At 51.3% G+C, this 17,507-nt stretch overlaps 1 protein-coding gene across 1 annotated transcript in view; it reads left to right on the top strand.

Moving 5' to 3' along the window:
• HUNK (hormonally up-regulated Neu-associated kinase) overlaps positions 1-17,166 on the top strand; it is a 129,960-nt gene extending 112,794 nt beyond the window's left edge. Inside the window, exons 9-11 of the mRNA XM_061415467.1 lie at positions 3,106-3,153; positions 9,115-9,295; positions 13,853-17,166. Of these exons, the coding sequence (XP_061271451.1) occupies positions 3,106-3,153; positions 9,115-9,295; positions 13,853-14,502 (879 nt within the window). The 3' untranslated portion in view covers positions 14,503-17,166. The remainder of the gene's footprint in view (positions 1-3,105; positions 3,154-9,114; positions 9,296-13,852) is intronic.
• Positions 17,167-17,507: the final 341 nt, after the last annotated feature.

Here is a 17,507-nt window from a genome sequence, read left to right as displayed (position 1 = left end):
GGGACACCTAGCTTGGTTAAAGTAGGGGGACCACCTGCATGACAGCATTCAAATCGAATTACCATCCCTTGATGGCCATGCCCTATGGGAGGGACCTCTTACAGTCACTTGCACGGGGGGTGGTCACCTCGGCTGGGGTTCAGGGGATACAGAAGTCGCCGTTAGGCTCCCCTGCCTCTTGTTTGACTCTTTAGGGCCTCAGGTAGTAATGCAAACTTAAGTGTGCCACGTCCCCTAAGTGTGTGTCCTAGGCGGCCTCTAAGCCTCTCGGCTGGTGCCCATGTCCTTGGTTGCCTGGTACCCGACACTGCTTGTGTGCTCAAAAGTATCAGAGCCACAATGTGAAAGGGGCCTCTTTTTTTTTTTTCATCTAGATTATTTTTCTCAGCTGCTTATTGCATTTGGCCTGAAAATACATGGTAAGCGTTTTAAAACATTTGTCGCAATATTTAATGGCTAGAGTTTCAATAGAAACGCTAATGGGGAAACAGCATTTCAATTTTCTAGTTTCCATTTGTTTTCTCCAAACCGCAGAGATACTTGAGCTAATTAAATTACAGGCTCTGGCTAGATGACCCAGCTCCTCTCCGTTGGAACCTAGCAAAGTGGAATGGGGCCAGCTAGAAAAAGTGGTGAGAAAGGCTGAAAGAGGCCAGATTCTCCAGGGACAGCCCACTCCGGGCCTCTGTGGGCTTCAGCCCAGCTGGTCAGGAGGAGAAGCAGAGGGGATGGGTGGTGTGAACAGGAACAGCGGAGTGAAGTTCAAGGTTGTACACGAGTGGGCTAGGGGGTGGCTCTGGGGCCGTGTCTGGGCATTGAGGGCAAGTGTTGGCCTCTTTCTTCTTCTGGATCCCAGTTCTTTTTCTCCTAGGAAACAGAGGAGCTGACCTAAGCAGAAAACACTTCCCTCTCAGGATTCTAGTGCTGTCATGGTATGACTTTGCCACTTTCTCCCCGTCTTCTTACTGTAGCAGGCAGAGATCACGTCTGGAAAAGGGAGACCCTTGTCTAACCTTGGGGGAAAGGGAGACCCTTGTCCCACCTTGGGCTAATGCCCCAGAGACTCCTTTTCCTAAAAGAGATGTCCAGAGAGGTGGGGGCCGGGGGCGCCATGGAGGGTCGTGGCAGGACAGTCATCACTAGTAACCTGGCTCAGTAAAACCACAGAGAGCCGGAAGCCAGTGTTGTTCAAGTCTTGAAAAATAATGCTGATATGTAGCAAAACGTCATTTAGAAATACGAGGGCTTTTCTGCGGTATCTAAGTAACACTGCAGTTTTGGAAGTTAAGTCATGCAGACGGTGGCAGAGGGACTGTAGGAGTCTGCGAGGGCTCCCATCACAAAGTCCCACAAACCAAGTGGCTTAAACCAGGGGTCCCCCACCTCCAGAATCTAATGCCTGATGATCTGAGGTGGGGCTGATGTAATCATAATAGAAATGAAGTGAGCAGTAGAAGTGATGCGCTTGAATCATCCCCAAACTATCTCCCACCCCGGTCTCTGGAGAAATGGTCTTCCACGGAACCAGCTCCTGGTGCCCCTGAGGACCGCTGGGTTAGACGAAAGAAATGTGTCGTCTCCTGGTTTGGGAGTCCAGAAGGTCAAGGTCGTGGTGTCTGCAGGACTGATTCCCTCTGAGGATGGTGAGGGAGAATCTTTCATGCCTCCTAGCCCCTGGTGGATGCCAGCAGTCTTCAGTATTCACGGGCTTGTAGGAGCATCCCCCTGATCACTGCCTTCACCTTCACGTGGCATTCTGTGTGTGCGTCCACGACCAGTTACCCCCTTTCTGTAAGGATTCGGTCACACTGCACTAGAACCCACTCTGATAATCTTAACTGGATCACCTCTGAAAAGGTAACACCAGGAAGAGGTTCCATCTCAAAGGCCAAGGAGAGAGAGCTTTCACACTCCCCCCTGTACCTCCCGCCCGGCTTCAGAGGGGATGGGACGCGCCTGTCCTGACCGTGTCTTCAAGTAAAGCTGCATTCTGAGGTCTAGGGGTTAGAACTCCAACATCTGAATTTGGAGGAATGTGAAGAAATACGGGCTTCCCAGGTGACTCAGTGGTAAAGAACCCACTTGCCCAGCAGGAGATGCAGGAGATGTGGGTTCCATCCCTGGGTTGGGAAGATCCCGTGGAGAAGGAAATGGCAACCTACTCCAGTGTTCTTGCCTCGGAAATTCCATGAACAGAGGAGCCTGGCAGGCTGCAGTCCATGGGGTCACAAAGAGCTGGACACGACTGAGCAACTAAGCCACCACCGCCATCGTAATTAAATGCATAATGGGAACTATAAGTTTAAAGGTAAAATATTACAGTATTTTCTTTGTGTCATTTCAAAATCTGGTCAAATTGAAAGAAAACTTAAAATTTATGTTACTTTTGGCTACCGTGGGTTCTGGTTATCGTGCCCAGGCTTTCTCTAGTTGCGATGAGCAGGGGCTACTCTTCACTGTGGTTTGTGGGCTTCTCACCGCAGTGGCTTCTCGTGCTGTTGAGCACAGGCTCTAGTTGTTATGGTTCACGGGCCTGAGATCTCACAGACTTCAATAGTTGTGGCCCATGGGCTCAGTCACTCCAAGCCATGTGGAATCTTTCCAGATCAGGGATTGAGCCCGTGTCTCCTGCACTGGCAGGCAGATTCTTATCCACTGGACCACCAGGGAAGTCCTGCACAAATTGTAACAATCAAGTTTAGAATCAAGTGTCTGCTCTGGTAAATCAGAACGGTGGTTACCTTTGGGGACAGGAAGAGAATGTGGGAACGAGGGACTTCTGGGTGTTGGCTGGGTTTTGTTTCTTGATCTGGGCGCCGTTTTCACGCGTGCTTTTATTGACTGAGAAAACCGAGTCGACGCCTTACTCATCATCAGAGCACCCCTCCGTCATGTGTCCTAGACTTCAATATAAACCTTACCTAGAAGATCTCTCCAGGGCAGGAATTAGGACATCTGCCGCCTGCTTCTGGGGCAGTTTGGTTTCTTGTCTGCAAACACTGAAATGGGTAACCCTCAACCAGAGCTGCAGGTGGGAAGGGGTGAGTTTAGGGAATAAACAAGTGTAGCTTCTTGAATTGTTGAAAAATGCTGGGTTTTTTGCAGGCCTCCCTGGACACCTGGGCAAGAGACCTTGAATTTCATGCTGTGCAGGTAAGAAATTGGGAGAGGTTCTGATGGATTAGACAGAGTCCTCCAGAAAAACGGAATCAATAGTGTGTGTGTGTGTGTGTGTGTGTGTGTGATGCATGGACACCCAGGGAAGAGTTTATGTTTCAGCTCCAGTCCCAAGTCTTCTGGAGGCAGAATTCCTTCAAAAGAAGGAAACCAGGACACTTCAGTCTTCTCTCTCTCATTTTTAAATTAAATTTATTTTTAATCGAAGGATATTTGCTTTACACTATTGTGTAGGTTTCCGCCAAACATCTTCTCTTAAGCCCTTCAACTGATTGCCCAAGACCCACCCAGATTGTGGAAGACAAGCTGCTTTACTCAAAAGCCTAGCGATTTAAATGTCATTCTTATCTAACACAAACCTTCACCACAAACTGTAGACTGGTGTTTGACCAGACACTGGGTGCCCTGGCCTAGCCAACTTGACACATGAAAGTCACCATTGCATATGACCCTGAAGATTAGGGAATCCCTGCCCAGAGCTCTGGAGTCTGCACACCCCTCATCCTGTCCTGAATTCAGACATGCAGAATCCTATTATAAGTGGATTTGTCAGAATCCCCTCAGATCAGATCAGCTTTCTCTGTGTGTGTGCTAAGTCACTCAGTCATGTCTGACTCTTTGACCCTATGAACTGTAGCCCACCAGGCTTCTCTGTCCATGGGATTCTCCAAGTACTGGAGTGGTTGCCATGCCCTCTTCCAGGGAATCTTCTCAACCCAGGGATCAAGCCCATGTATGTCTCCTGCATTGGCAGGCATGTTCTTTACCAATAGAGCCACCTGTGTAGTTGACTTTTTTAAAATTCATCTTGCTATAACAACAAACTTGGCTGTGCATTTGTGTTTCTACCTGTAAAGAAGTGGGGTTTAGAACAGTCCACGGCTTCCTGGTTCAGTGGCCTAATTTACGGACCAGGCCCTTTTTATACTCATTTGTTTATTTCCTATGGCAGAATCAAGCTTCTGTGGCTTCCCTTATGTAATGGGCTTGGGCCTGTGCTCAGTCGCTACGTCGTGTCTGACTCTTTGCAACCCCGTGGACTCTAGCCTGCCAGGCTCCTTTGTCTGTGGGGATTCTCCAGGCAAGAATACTGGAGTGGGTTGCCACGTCCTCCTCCAGGTTCAGTTCAGTTCAGTCACTCAGTCGTGTCCAACTCTTTGCGACCCCATGGACTGCAGCACACCAGGCCTCCCTGTCCATCACCAATTCCTGGAGTTTACCCAAACCCACGTCCATTAAGTCAGTGATGCCATCCAACCATCTCATCCAGGTTAGGATCTTCCTAACCCAGGGATCGAACCCACATCTCCTACATCTCCTGCATTGGCAGGTGGATTCTTTACCACTGAACCACCAGGGAAGTCAGGGTCTGCATATTCAAGGCATCCAGTTTTTTTGAAAAACATCCATGCACATGTGTGGTGGTTGGAAAATGGTTTAAAGAGAAGAGGCTGTTTTATATGGGGTTTGCTTCCATCTGGGGCCTCTGGCTTCCTCCTGGATCCGCCTTGGAGGGTATGGACTGAGCATGAGGGGGCAGAGAAGACCCCTGAAGCTTCAGCTCCACCACCCGCCCTTAGGCACATGCGGATGAGGGGCACACTGCCCACCCATGAGAATCAGAGGGAGACTGAAGAGGCCTGCAGGCGGCCAGCGTTGCTAGGTGGGGTGTGCGGGAGTGGGTGCAGGCATGTCGAAGGGGGAACATAATTAGTCCTTCTGAAGATCTGTTTCTGTTACATAAGGCAATTTAGCATCCTTCTCCCTGGGAAATCTCTTTTGGAGAAAATAGGCCATGCAAATGAAAATGGTAGAATTGGAAAATCGGTTGCATTTATGAATCTCTGCTTGGAAGACATGAAGATGGCTGCTTGTAAACAAGTCAGTTTCCTGAGGGATCACCGGGACAGATCCAGGGCATTGTCCCCCACCCCCAAGGAGCAGATGGGCAGTAAACTCTTGGCATCTCCCTAGAAACCCATCACTATGAAGTCATCTGTTCTTTCAGGCTGAGAAGAATGCTCTGGGGGTGGGGGAGAGGATGGGGGTAGTTTGGAGGAAGTACCACGCTGCGAAAGATTGAAGGCAGGAGGAGAAGGGGACTACAGGGGATGAGATGGTTCGATGGCATCACTGACTCAATGGACATGAGTTTGAGCAAACTCCAGGACATGTTGAAGGACACGGAAGCCTGGCATGCTGCGGTCCATGGAGTTGCAAAGAGTTGGACACAACTGAGCGACTGAACAACACCAAGGTGCAGGATCGACAGGGCGATGTGAGTAAGGTTCCCCAGACTCTAGTCCTAAATCCACGTCCCCTTTCTTCTGTCCCCATCGTGGGCTTTCTCGTTGTTGTTCAGGAGCTCAGTCGTGTCTGATTCTTTGTGACCCCATGAACTGCAGCACAGTTCCTTGTTCACTATCTCCCAGAGTTTGCTCAGACTCATGTCCATTGAGTTGATGGTGCCATCCAACCATCTCATCCTCTGTTGCCCGCTTCTCCTGCCCTCCATCTTTCCCAGCATCAGGGGCTTGTCCAGTGAGTCAGCTCTGCTCATTGCCAAAGATCCCTTTGTGGGTTGAAGGAGAGATTTCTAGAGCCAACCTTGATCTCGTCCTACAGAGAACTCTCACATCTTGGACATCCTTTGGTTCATGAGCTCTGTCTGGGTGGTGATACTGGCCCCCCTGAAAGTTTGCATCTTGATCCTTTTATCTTTGAGAAGCCACAGAGAGTTAGAAAGGAGCTGAGATGAACCCAGGAGGCTGCCGGCAGGAGCCCTCTGAGAGCAGGAAATGCAGGGTAGCCCAAAGGAAGATGTACTCACTGTCCTAAAAAAAGGGGGGCAATGTTGGGGTTGTGAGCGGTGGAGGGTGAGGGAACTCCAGTTTTATTTTTTCTTCCAAATATTGTTTTACAATGTATCACAAAAGTTCATTTGATTTCTATTTTCCTGTTTAAGGTGTTACCAGGTAGAACTGATGAGTTTGCTTGTAAAAACAGATAGAATGGAGCCAGACTTTGGGATGGAATTCTGCCAGACTTTTTGGGACAGGCCGTTTGTTGCTTGGGGAGAGGCTGGGGATGGTGAAAGTTCATTCTTCTTTGCTGTAGAGCAGAGGGCCTGTTGGTGTTTGATAGAAAGAGGGAGAGGGAGGCGGTGGAGAATTGCTCTTAGCCTTGACCAGGAGCGGATGCCCCGCCCTCCGCTCCGCCCTTCATAGCATCCTGCTCATGGTCTCCTCTGTAGCACCCTGGAGGCCCTGGACTACAGTGTGGTCCCTGCCCCAGCAGTCACTGTGCCTAGCCTTTCTCTGCCACCAGAACAAGCCTGGCCCTGCTCCATCTTCCAGAGGGCAGTGTGGAGTCAAGGGTTAAGAACACATCGACTTTCAGGGAGGGCTGCAAAAATCTGAGTTGCTGTCAGGCTCCTGGGTGAATTCTTTTAAAAGAAAAAAATGAAGTATAGTTGATTTACAGTGTTGTGCCCATGTCTGCTGTACAGCCAAGTGACTCTGTTATACATGTGTGCTGCTGCTAGGCCGCTTCAGTCGTGTCCGACTCTGTGGACCCCATAGACGGCAGCCCACCAGGCTCCCCCGTCCCTGGGATTCTCCAGGCAAGAACACTGGAGTGGGTTGCCATTTCCTTCTCCAATGCATGAAAGTGAAAAGTGAAAGTGAAGTCGCTCAGTTGTGCCCGACTCTTAGCGACCCCATGGACTGCAGCCCACCAGGCTCCTCCATCCATGGGGTTTTCCAGGCAAGAGTACTGGAGTGGGGTGCCATTGCCTTCTCCGATACATGTGTATACATCCCTATTTTTGACTGTTCTTTTCTACTATGGTTTATCACAGGACATTGAATATAGTTCCCTGTGTTCAACGGTAGGCCCTTGTTCATCCATCCTGCATGTAACAGTTTGCATCTTCCAACCCCCAAGTCCCACTCCATCCCTCCGCCTCCCCCTTCCCCTTGGTAATCACAAGTGTGTTCTCTGTGAGTCTCTTTCTGTTTTGTACATAGGTTCGCTTGTGCCCTGTTTTGGGTTCCACATATAAGTGACATCCTGTGGTACTTGTCTTTCTCTTTCTGGCTCGCTTCACTTAGGATGAGAGTCTCTAGGTGCATCCGTGTTGCTGCAAGTGGCCTTCTCTTTTCACAGCTGTGTAGTGTCCCTCGTGTGTACGTAGCCACATCTTCTGTATGCACTCATCTGTCGACAGACGTTTAGGGTGTTTCCAGGCCTAGGCTGTTGTGAATAGTACTGCTGTGAACACAGTGGTGCATGCATCTTTTTGAATTGTCTGGGTATATTTAGCTACTGCAGGCACCTCTGGAAGAGGGGATAACAGGATTTGCCTCATCAGGGGTCATGCTCTTAGCGTAGCGTCTGACGTTCCAAGCATCCTCAGTAAAGCTGGTGGTGGCTGATCAGACGCTGGTGACGGTGTTTGCAGGACCTTCACCTCTGCCTTTGTCCTGACCACCCGCCCGTGGGGGGAGCGAGCCACCTCAGCCAGGGCTGGGCTCCCAGCAGCTGCTGCCCTGAGGTGGCACTCAAGGCTGGGGTGGGTGCCCCCACATCCAATTTCTCTTCTGCCATCTTTCCCACTCAAAACCTGGCCACAATGGACCCCAATCCAGAAAGGCTTTGAAACTCCTTGTTAGAAAGGGCTACCCAAGTGCAAGGGGATGTTTCCTTGAGAAGCTTTTCAACAGCATCCATGAAAAATAGATGAGCTTTATTGAATTGCAAATGTTCTTAAGGTTTAAGGCAAAAAAATGTGAAAATTGGTCTCTTCCCCCCCACACCCGCACTCCTGGTGAGGTCAGGGATTCGGTTGCCTCTGTTTGACAGTAAACATCAAACACAGTCTTTAGGGCCAGAAAAAAAGCCTCTTCCTTGTGGCATCACCCTTCCCAGAAGCTTGAACCCAATTCATTTTAATTCAGTTCCGTTTCCACTGGCTCTTTTGTTTTTGTTTTTTTAAATATTTCAATAACTATTTGATAAGCTTTCTCTCCATGCCTGGCTTCATGCCAGAGGCTGTGGGGTTGAAGATGTATAAAACAGTCAAATTCACTCCCGTCAGAGGGATTATAATTGAGTTCAATCAGGGCAAGACTTGACAGCACAAACGGCTGACTTGTGCCAATGGAAGTTCACAAGTAAGAGCCCATGTGAGCTTCCCTTGTGGCTCAGTGGTAAAGACTCTGCCTGCAGTGCAGGAGACACGGGCTCAGTCCCTGGGTCAGGAAGATCCCCTGGAAGAGGAAATGGCAACCCACTTCAGTATTCCTGCCTGGAAAATTCCACGGACCCAGGAGCCTGTCGGACTACAATCCATAGGGTCGCAAAGAGTCAGACACAACTGAGTGAGCACACAGCAGAGACATGACTTAGTGACTAAACAGCAGGAGCCCACGTGAGCAGGGCAAGACAGGGGTCAGAAATTAACCCAAGCAGGCTCAGGGCTCCATGGGTCGGGCGTCCACCTCCTCGGCTTCACTGAACACTGAGGTTGTGATGGAGCGCTTCTTGCCTCTGCAAATCCTCTACTTGGGGAGAATCTTAGGACTCCGCTGTAGCTAAGACGGAAGGTTACCAGGAGTCCTCATAGGCTTTACCTCGGTTTGTTCAGCTTGTTCTAAGAAAACGGACCACCCAGGGATATCCTTGCCCTTGATGGAACATGCCAGAACAGCACAGTGCAGGGAGCTGGGGACCACCGAAGCCCACTGCGGCCCAGGGAGAGGGCCGTGGCTTCCCTGGAGTGTCCTCTGGGTCTGGGCGCTTCCCTTGATGCAGCTGAGAGCCTGGCGTTTTAGAAAACTGAGGTTTCTTAACTCTACTTTGATAACTATTCAAAGAGGGATCCTGTTGTGCATTCTTGTGTGCATCTGAGTACCTATGTTTGCTTCTGATTGGAAGGATAAAAAGCCCAAAGAACAAGAAAAAAGAGGGGATTTTCTTCATCGACCATTTTCCAAGAAGCTGGACAAGAACCTGCCGTCGCACAAACAGCCGTCGGCCTCGCTCATCACGCAGATTCAGAGCACCAGGGCCCTGCTCAAGGACCGCAAGGCCTCTAAGCCTGGCTTCCCTGACAAAGGTGGGTCAGCGTGGGGGACTGTCTAGGCCTCTCGTGTTCAACTGCGTGGCTGTTGTGTATCCCATGCTGGTTTCTGTGTGCGCCCCTGGGACAGACACTACTCCTGTGCCCATGGGAAAGCAGAATTAATGCTTGAGAGGCAACGTGAGAACAAGACCTTGTCCTGACTGCTTGGTGTGGTCCACCTGTGTGGGTGGGATTTGAGAAACCAGAGACGGGGTGGGCGCAGAAATCAGGGTGTAAAGTATTGCAGGAGACTGGGGTTCATAGGCTTGTGGGTGCAGAAATCAGGGTGTAAAGTATTACAAGAGTAGAGACTCGGGTGCAGGAGCAGAGATAGGGTACAGGAATATAGATGGGATGCAGGAACAGAGATTGGGGTGCAGGAGTAGAGATGGAGTGCAGGAGTAGAGATTGGAGAGCAGGAGCAGAGATGGGGTACAGGAATAGAGATGGGGTGCAGGAGCAGAGATTGGGAGGGATGATTTTGCAGAAGCAGACGTCAAGGTGGGTGGTACTATGGGAGCAGGGACTGGGGTGCATGGTTTTGTGGGAGAGCAGATACCAGGGTGCATGGCATTGTGGGAGTAGAAACTGGGGTGCTTGGTATTTTATTGAGGTAGCAGAGATTGGGGTGCATAGTATCATGGAGCCAGGCATCAGTGTTCAGTTTTAAGGGGCAGAGATTGAGGTTCAGGAGCAGGGATGGGGCATGCTCTTGTGGGAGCCTTCCCTGAAAAGTATACCCTGAGAGGCAGTGACATGTGGTCCACAGAGTCTGGGCTCTGGGTGGAGGTAGGGTGCTCAAACCCAGCTCTGAGGCTGCTGATGCCCCACGTTCCTCATCCTCTGAGGATCTTTACTGATTCCCTTCCTTGTGAAAAGAAACCTACCTGTCAGAGCTATTGGGTGGATCCAGTGAGATAAGGGCTCCCTTGATGGTTCAGATGGTAAAGATCCCTACATCAGGAAGATCCCCTGGAGGAGGACCCACTCCAGTATTCTTGCCTAAAAATTCCATGGACAGAAGAGCCTGGCGGGGTACAGTCCACGGGGTCACAAAGAGTTGGACGCAACTGAGTGATTTACACTTTCACTTTTCACTTCAATGAGAAACACGTGTGGGCTTCTCCTCCTCATTCATCGTCCAGCACATGCGGTAACTGATGGATATGGGTCTCCCTCCTCTGGAGCAGGCATCCAGGGATGCAGAAAGGAGACTTAACACACCCTGAGAGCCTGGAGGGGCACGGGGAGCCAGGAGTGCGTGTCCAACTGTGGAGTAGAGGAGCGTTCCCCTTACAGAGCGGGGATGGGAGAGGTGGTGGTGTCCAGCCTTAGATCCCTTTGTTTTAAATGTGAAGAAACTAAGGTTCCAGGAGGGCTCTGGCTGTCTGACGTTAACCAGCAGGAAAGTATACTGTTGTTGTTCAGTCATAATATCATCTCTGACTCTTTGCTTTGAGACCCCATGGACTGCAGCACACCAGACTTCCCTGTCCTTCACTATCTCCCGGAGTTTACTCAAACTCACGTCCATTGAGTTGATGATGATGATGCGGTCCAACCATCTCATCCTCTGTAGCCCCCTTCTCCTCCTGCCTTCAATCTTGCCCAGCAGCAGGGTCTTTTCCAGTGACTCAGTTTGTCGCATCAGGTGGCCAGAGTATTGGAGCTTCAGCTTCAGCATCAGTCCTTCCAATGAATATTTAGGGTTGACTTCCTTTAGGATTGACTGATTTGATCTCCCTGTAGTCCAAGGGACTCTCAAGAGTCTTCTCCAGCATCGCAGTTCAAAAGCATCAATTCTTCGGTGCTCAGCTTTCTTTATAGTCCAACTCACACATCCATACATGACTACTGGAAAAACCATAGCTTTGACTAGACGGACCTTTGTTGGCAAAGTACTGGGGACGTTCAAAACAGTAGCACGGGTCTTTCTGACTCTAGGAGGGACCAGCTGTCACCCAGGGAAGAGCAAATCTACTTGGTTCCATTTCATTCTGCAGCCGTCAGGAAGGCAGGGGCCCCACTGGAGAGACTGTGCTTGTCCCTCCTCGGGAGACCTTCCTTCCTGGCTTTGGAACCAGCAGTGAATCCGGGCCCTCAACAGTGGCATCCTGTGGGTTCCCCGAAGGAAGGTCTAGGTAGAAGCTGCATATTTGGGGTTAACTTTGTAGCGGGCCTCCCTGGTGGCTTCGAGGGTAAAGCGTCTTCCTACAATGCAGGAGACCCAGGTTTGATCCTTAGGTTGGGAAGATCCCTTGGAGAAGGAAATGGCAACCCACTATAGTATTCTTGCCTGGAAAACTCCATGAACGGAGGAGCTTGGGGGAGCTACAGTCCATGGGGTCGCAAAGAGTCAGACGTGACTGAGCAGCTTCACTCACTTAGGTAACCCCAGAGGCTACATAAGAGTCTGTTCCTTGGTACTTTCCTGGGCCAGCTGTCATCTGTTCCTTTGCATTTTGCCTTTGTCCTGGGATTTGGGAATCTGTGCCGAGAAGCGCTGAGGATCCTGTGTTAACTGTTCACACTGACCACTCATGGCGTGGCGGGCACTGCTTCAGCTCTTAGCTCAGCCCATGAGATCATTCTCACCCCCATTTCTAGAGATGAGGAAATAGCACAGAGAGTTCTCCAAAGTCAGGGAGCTGGTAAGTGATAGAGTCCAGATTTCCAGCCCAGCAGGCTAGCTCTAGAGCTTTCTCTGCTAACCAGGGTAGCTGACTCCCTCCCGGAAAGAATGGGGTGAGGAGGAGCCAGCCAACATGCCTATCGCTCTGGCAGGGTGACTGCCCTTCTTGCTGGGGACCAGGCAGGGTCTGGGTCTCTGCCCCAGGGCTGACTCTGGGGTGGGAATAAATAGGGTGCCTGTGGGAGGTATCCTGCCAGTATTTCCACCTCTAGGCAAGCAGAGGAAGCAGAAGTGGGTGGAGGGAGAAGCTGGGCTACAAGATTGGGGCACACAGCCATCTGAGGGAGAGGCAGGGGGCTTGCGTGCCAGCTGGAACGCTGGAGACGTTAGCCATCAATGAAATTTCCCATCTCTCTGCCCGTGAATCTCAGGCATCTGTGCTGGCCCCAGGAGGAGATTTATTTGGGGATCTGTGTATATATTTATGTAAGGGAAAGAGGATTCCCAGTGCCCTTGGCTGTCGCCGAAATAGCTCCCGGTGGCAACAGCTCGCTCCTGCCTCCAGGCTCCAACAGGGCTGTCAGGTGTGATGGTAGGAGAACCAACCAAGACAGGGCCTGATCCATGGGAACCTGGCTTCACTTCCCTCAGCGCCAAACACCGGGGGTTTTCCCTTTCTTCTCTGCCAAAGCCTGCAAACCTGGATTCTAGCCTGTGCCAGCTTGAGATGGAAGCCACGGGAGTTGGCTGGTTGCCTGAGATATATAGATGAAGAGTGTTTCACCCCTGTTCAGGATTGGTGAGGCTCCAGGGAGACCAGAAGTCATGAGAGAGTCTTTAAAAGGGAGGAAATTCTGGGGCTTCCCTGGTGGCTCAGTGGTAGAGAATCCGCCTGCCAGTGCGGGAGCCACAGGTTTGATCCCTGATCTGGGAAGATCCCACATGCCGAGGAGCAAGTTAGCCCGTGCGCCACAACTGTTGAACCTGTGCGCTAGAGCCCTTGAGCTGCACTGCTGAAGCCCACGTGCTGCAAGTGCTGAAGCCCACACACACTGGAGCCCATGCTCTGCAGCAAGGGAGGCTGCCAAAATGAGAAGCCTGCATACCACAGCTAGGGAGTACCCCCCGCCCAGCAATGAAGGCTCGGCACAGCCGAAAGTAATGAATAAATAAAAATTTTAAAAAGGAAGGAAATTCTGACACATGCTCCAGCACAGGGGAACCTGGAGAACACTGTACTCAGTGAAACAAGCCAGTTACGAAAGGACAAATGCTGTAGATTCCACCTACATGAGGGAGCTAGAGTAGTCAGATGTGTAGACCAGTTGCCCCAGGCAACCACTAGCAGATCTGCAAGTGAAGAGTTCTATTTCACAAGCATGTGAATGTACTTAACTGCCCTGTACACTTAAAAGAGGTTAAGTAATAAATAAATAAGCAGTTTAAAATTTATGTTATGTAATTTTTACCATGATATTTTTTTTTAAGTTACGAAGAAACTTTCCTTCCGGTTTTGATTATCTGAGGACTAAACTTGCAAGTCCTCAGTGAGTTGGGATCCACGTGCTTCCAGCAGTTTTGTGGTCATTCTGTTGAGCCACAGACCTTTTCATTCAGAGGCTCTTGGGCGGGGTCCAGAATTTTAAGCAACAGAAAGGAGAGCAGAAGTTAAGCTGGTGCCGTGAGGCAAGTCAGAACCCAGGAGGCCTCCTGTCCCCAGCCTTCTGTCCGCTCTACTCCAGGAAGTCCGTCTGGTTCCCCGCAGGGAGAGTGGGAAGCCATGTGCCCCTCGTCCCGTCTGACCTCCCCTGGGCACCTCCCGCCCCGTCTCAGTGCAACTGGGGTCCGAGTACGTGGGAACAGGGCCGTGGGCACTGACTGTGGTGTCTTCACATTTCCTTTTCTTTCTTGGTGTGCAGATTCCTTCGGCTGCCGCAATATTTTTCGCAAAACCTCGGACTCCAATTGTGTGGCCTCCTCCTCCATGGAGTTCATCCCGGTGCCACCCCCCAGAACCCCCAGGATTGTGAAGAAACCGGAGCCCCCTCAGCAGGGGCCTGGGAGCACCAGCCTCCCCATCAAGGAAGACCCCCTGATGCTGGATATGGTGCGCTCCTTCGAGTCCGTGGATCGAGACGACCAGACAGAACTACTCTCCCCGTCCCATCACTATAGGATTCTGAACTCCCCTGGGGGTCTGGCTCGCTGTGAGCGGACACTCTCACCTGTCCTGCTGCCTGGAAGCCCGTTGCCCCTCCAAACTCCTTTGCACCCCACTCTGGTCTCCTTTGCTCACGAAGAGAAGAACAGCCCCCCCAAAGAGGAGGGCACGTGCTCCCCAGCCCCGGGGCCCGGTAATGGCCCTGCGCAACCCCTGGGAAGCCCCAACTGTGTCAAGAGCCGAGGCAGGTTCCCCATGATGGGCATCGGACAGATGCTGAGGAAGCGGCATCAGAGCCTGCAGCCTTCTGCAGACAGGCCCCTGGAGGCCAGCATGCCCCCACTGCAGCCCCTGGCCCCCACAAGCCTCTCCTTCGACTTGGCTGATGGGGTTAAAGGCCAGTGCTAACCTGGGCCAGAGAAGGGCATCTGGGCGTTTCTAAGGAAAGCAGTGGAGCAGCTCCCCGTATCAATCAGGGTGCAAAGATTCTAACACCTCTCCTGGAGTACCCTTCACAGCCTCACCTCCTCCTGACAGTCGCTGTCCCTGCAGCTGAAACCACAGACCCAGAGCCTGTACTCCCCATTCTCATGTAGGGTCCCCACTGGAGATGCTGAGACTCCCAGGAAGGTTGGCTGTCTGTGTGGCCAACTCCATCAGCCATGGCCTCCTTCCTCCCACCTGTTCACTGGCCCTCCACCCACCTCCCTCCGCCGGGCTGGCAGGGAGAACCCTGCACTGGCCTCGGCCTTCTCAGACGATACACCCTTCTGAGCCGTCTCTCTGCGCTGTGCTCTGTGTGCGCCTCTCAGTGGGTTGGTCTCATTTCAGCAGTCACGTGGCAGGGAAGCACAAGGTGGTTCACCCAGGCCACAGTTTCCCCTCCTTTAATCGAGAGAACTCCCTGCAGGGTGGCAAGAGCTGGTCACCCAGAGAACCCAGCTTCAGGAGCCCCTGGGGAAGGTGGGCAGGAAGCTTAGAAACCAGCACCACCCTCTCTGGTTGGATCCAAGACTGATCCCCACAGCGGGGTCCCCAGTGAATGGAAAAGACCAATGTGGGACACTCATTTGCCAAGCAGGGTCTTGATGGAATTTTTTTTCACTTGGTTGAAACTTGCTAACAGTTGAATTATTAGTATCTTCTCCAAAGGTTATTGTTCTTTATGTGATGTCATTAAATCGAGTCAACATGATTTTTAGAAACCTGGGTGGCGAGATGGGAAGTGATTTCACCAAACTCCTGTTCTCACGAGAGGACGAGCATGGAGGGCATCAAGGCTTGCCCAGGTGACGTTTTCAGTGGCGCTGGCCCCTGGTGCCCTGCAGGGGGGGACGTGATCCTCGCCGGCTGCCTGTCCTTCCCATTGGATCACCAGAGCCCGGATCCTTCTGGAAGGTGCAGAGCATAGTTACAGTCGGTTATTTAGAAAGAGAAGACAGGTAAGGTTGAATATGGACGCGCCCGGAAGGCACCTCTAGCTCTGTGCAATGCAGTTTTCAAGCTGCCAAGGCGACAAGTGTGGTTTAGAGCTCAGCCAGTTTGCCGTGAGCAGTGAGAGACTCTTGTGCAGGGACTCACGTTCAAAATACAGTACTGTATCTTCTTTGAGGAAAGCAGGGTTCCTCAAACAAGGCTTTGAATCCGTGGTCGGTTTTCACACCTTTTGCCAAGGATGGAACCAAAGATGCACCTCTGGATCTGTGTCCATGCCGTCCCTGTGTATGTGTTTTGTGGATCCCAGTGTTGTCTTTGTCTAGTTAGGAGCCTGCCGGGAGCTGTCTCCACTGGGGCTGGGGCCCTGGCCCTTGGTGGGGACCACTCGGCCATGAACAGAATTGGCAGAAGTAGAATCAGCACAGGTTGGATGCAAGTCAGCTCGGAGCCAGGTTCCACTGTGGCTTGGAGTCTTCAGCTGCTGGCTGCTGCGGGCGTGATCAGAAACTGCTGCTGGGGCCACCCCGGGGCTAGTCCTCCCAGCCCACTGATCTGAAAGAAGGCCATGACCCTGGAGCCTGCAAAGCCCGCCTTCGCTTCCCCTGGCAGCCAGCCTGTGCCAGAGAGCGCTGGGGGTGGGTCTTCCTTTCTTCTCATTCCACACTGGTGACCTCCTTCTGGCCCAGATGTCCCTGACTGAGCAAAGAGAGGGTGGACACCTGGCTGTGCCCATTCCTGGCTGATCTTGACGAGACCTTGGGCTGCTACTCCCCCTCGCCTTGTTGGGGATCGCCCCAGCCCTGGGGCTTGTTGGGAGGAGGTCAGACTCCCCACCGTGGGTGGCACTCCTTTGGATGGCTCCAAACCAGGTTCTGGAACTTTCCACTGAAAAGTAGAGCTTTTTTTTTTTTTTTTAAACAGAGAGAAGAAAAGAAGCAGCTGAGAAGTCCCTCTCTCCATTTGACATGGAGTGTTGGGTTTTTGATCAGTGAAGAACCCTCTTTGAAGATGGTTTCCAGCTGCAAGTGTGGCTCCGCAGGCTTGCAGGCTGCGTGCCCGCGAACTTGGTCTAAGCTCTTTCTGTCTCTCTCATGCTTTACTTGCCTCAAGACCATGAGCATTTCTGTGTCGCTGTGTTCACCTGCTGGGACGTGTCCCCCGATCCTGGCACGCTTCCAGAACAGCCGACTGTCTGTGTCACCACTGGCAACTTGAACTGTGAACTCAGGTTTATTCCAAGCCCAGTGAGAGGTGAGGGGGCAGTGAGGAAGGGGAGAACCCGTATTTTGTGTGTGTGAGCGCCCGACAAATCTATGGAGTCGAGTGAGAGGAGAAATGTTGAATTCTTTATTATTTTATTATATTTATATGGAGACCTTGAGTATCCCTTTGGTAAGTACAAAGCGTGTTTCGTCTCTTGGACCCATGGCTGTCTCTTGTTAGTCTGCACCCGTGAGCTCAGTCAGCCTGTGTGTAGTTACTGCCGAAAGTGACGACTATCAGCGTGTGATATCCGGAAGTCAAGTTGGCTTTGGTTGTACGATTTGGTCATAAGTAAGGACTGTATTTACGTCACCTTTATGAAATATATGTACTTTTATAACGACTGTGAAATACACTTTTCCCTCACTATGACTGCTTCGTTTATTGACTGATACGTCTGAAAACTAAGGGTATGTTGCAAAAGAGTGGTGTCAGCTTCTAAGCAAGGTTCTTGGCCCAGCAACAGACAGAATACAAGAGGGGATCGAGGTGTGGGTATTCAGGCATTTTTGGCTTTGCCTCATTGCTACAGGGGTGTCTGAAGACTTCTATCTGCCTGATGTACTGCAAATGGCCGTTCAAGGTGAATCAACATTTTTTTCTTTTTGCAGGGGAAATGTTCAGGTTCCTCCTTGTGAGAGTGTAGAAGTGTTAGTCACTCAGTCGTGTCCAACTCTTTGTGACCCCATAGATTGTAGCCCACCAGGCCCCTC

Source organism: Bos javanicus, chromosome 1, assembly GCF_032452875.1.
Source record: "Bos javanicus breed banteng chromosome 1, ARS-OSU_banteng_1.0, whole genome shotgun sequence".
NCBI classification, from domain to species: Eukaryota; Metazoa; Chordata; class Mammalia; order Artiodactyla; family Bovidae; genus Bos; species Bos javanicus.
The sequence above is the reverse complement of the archived record's forward strand: the minus strand, read 5'-3'. Positions and strand labels throughout refer to the sequence as shown.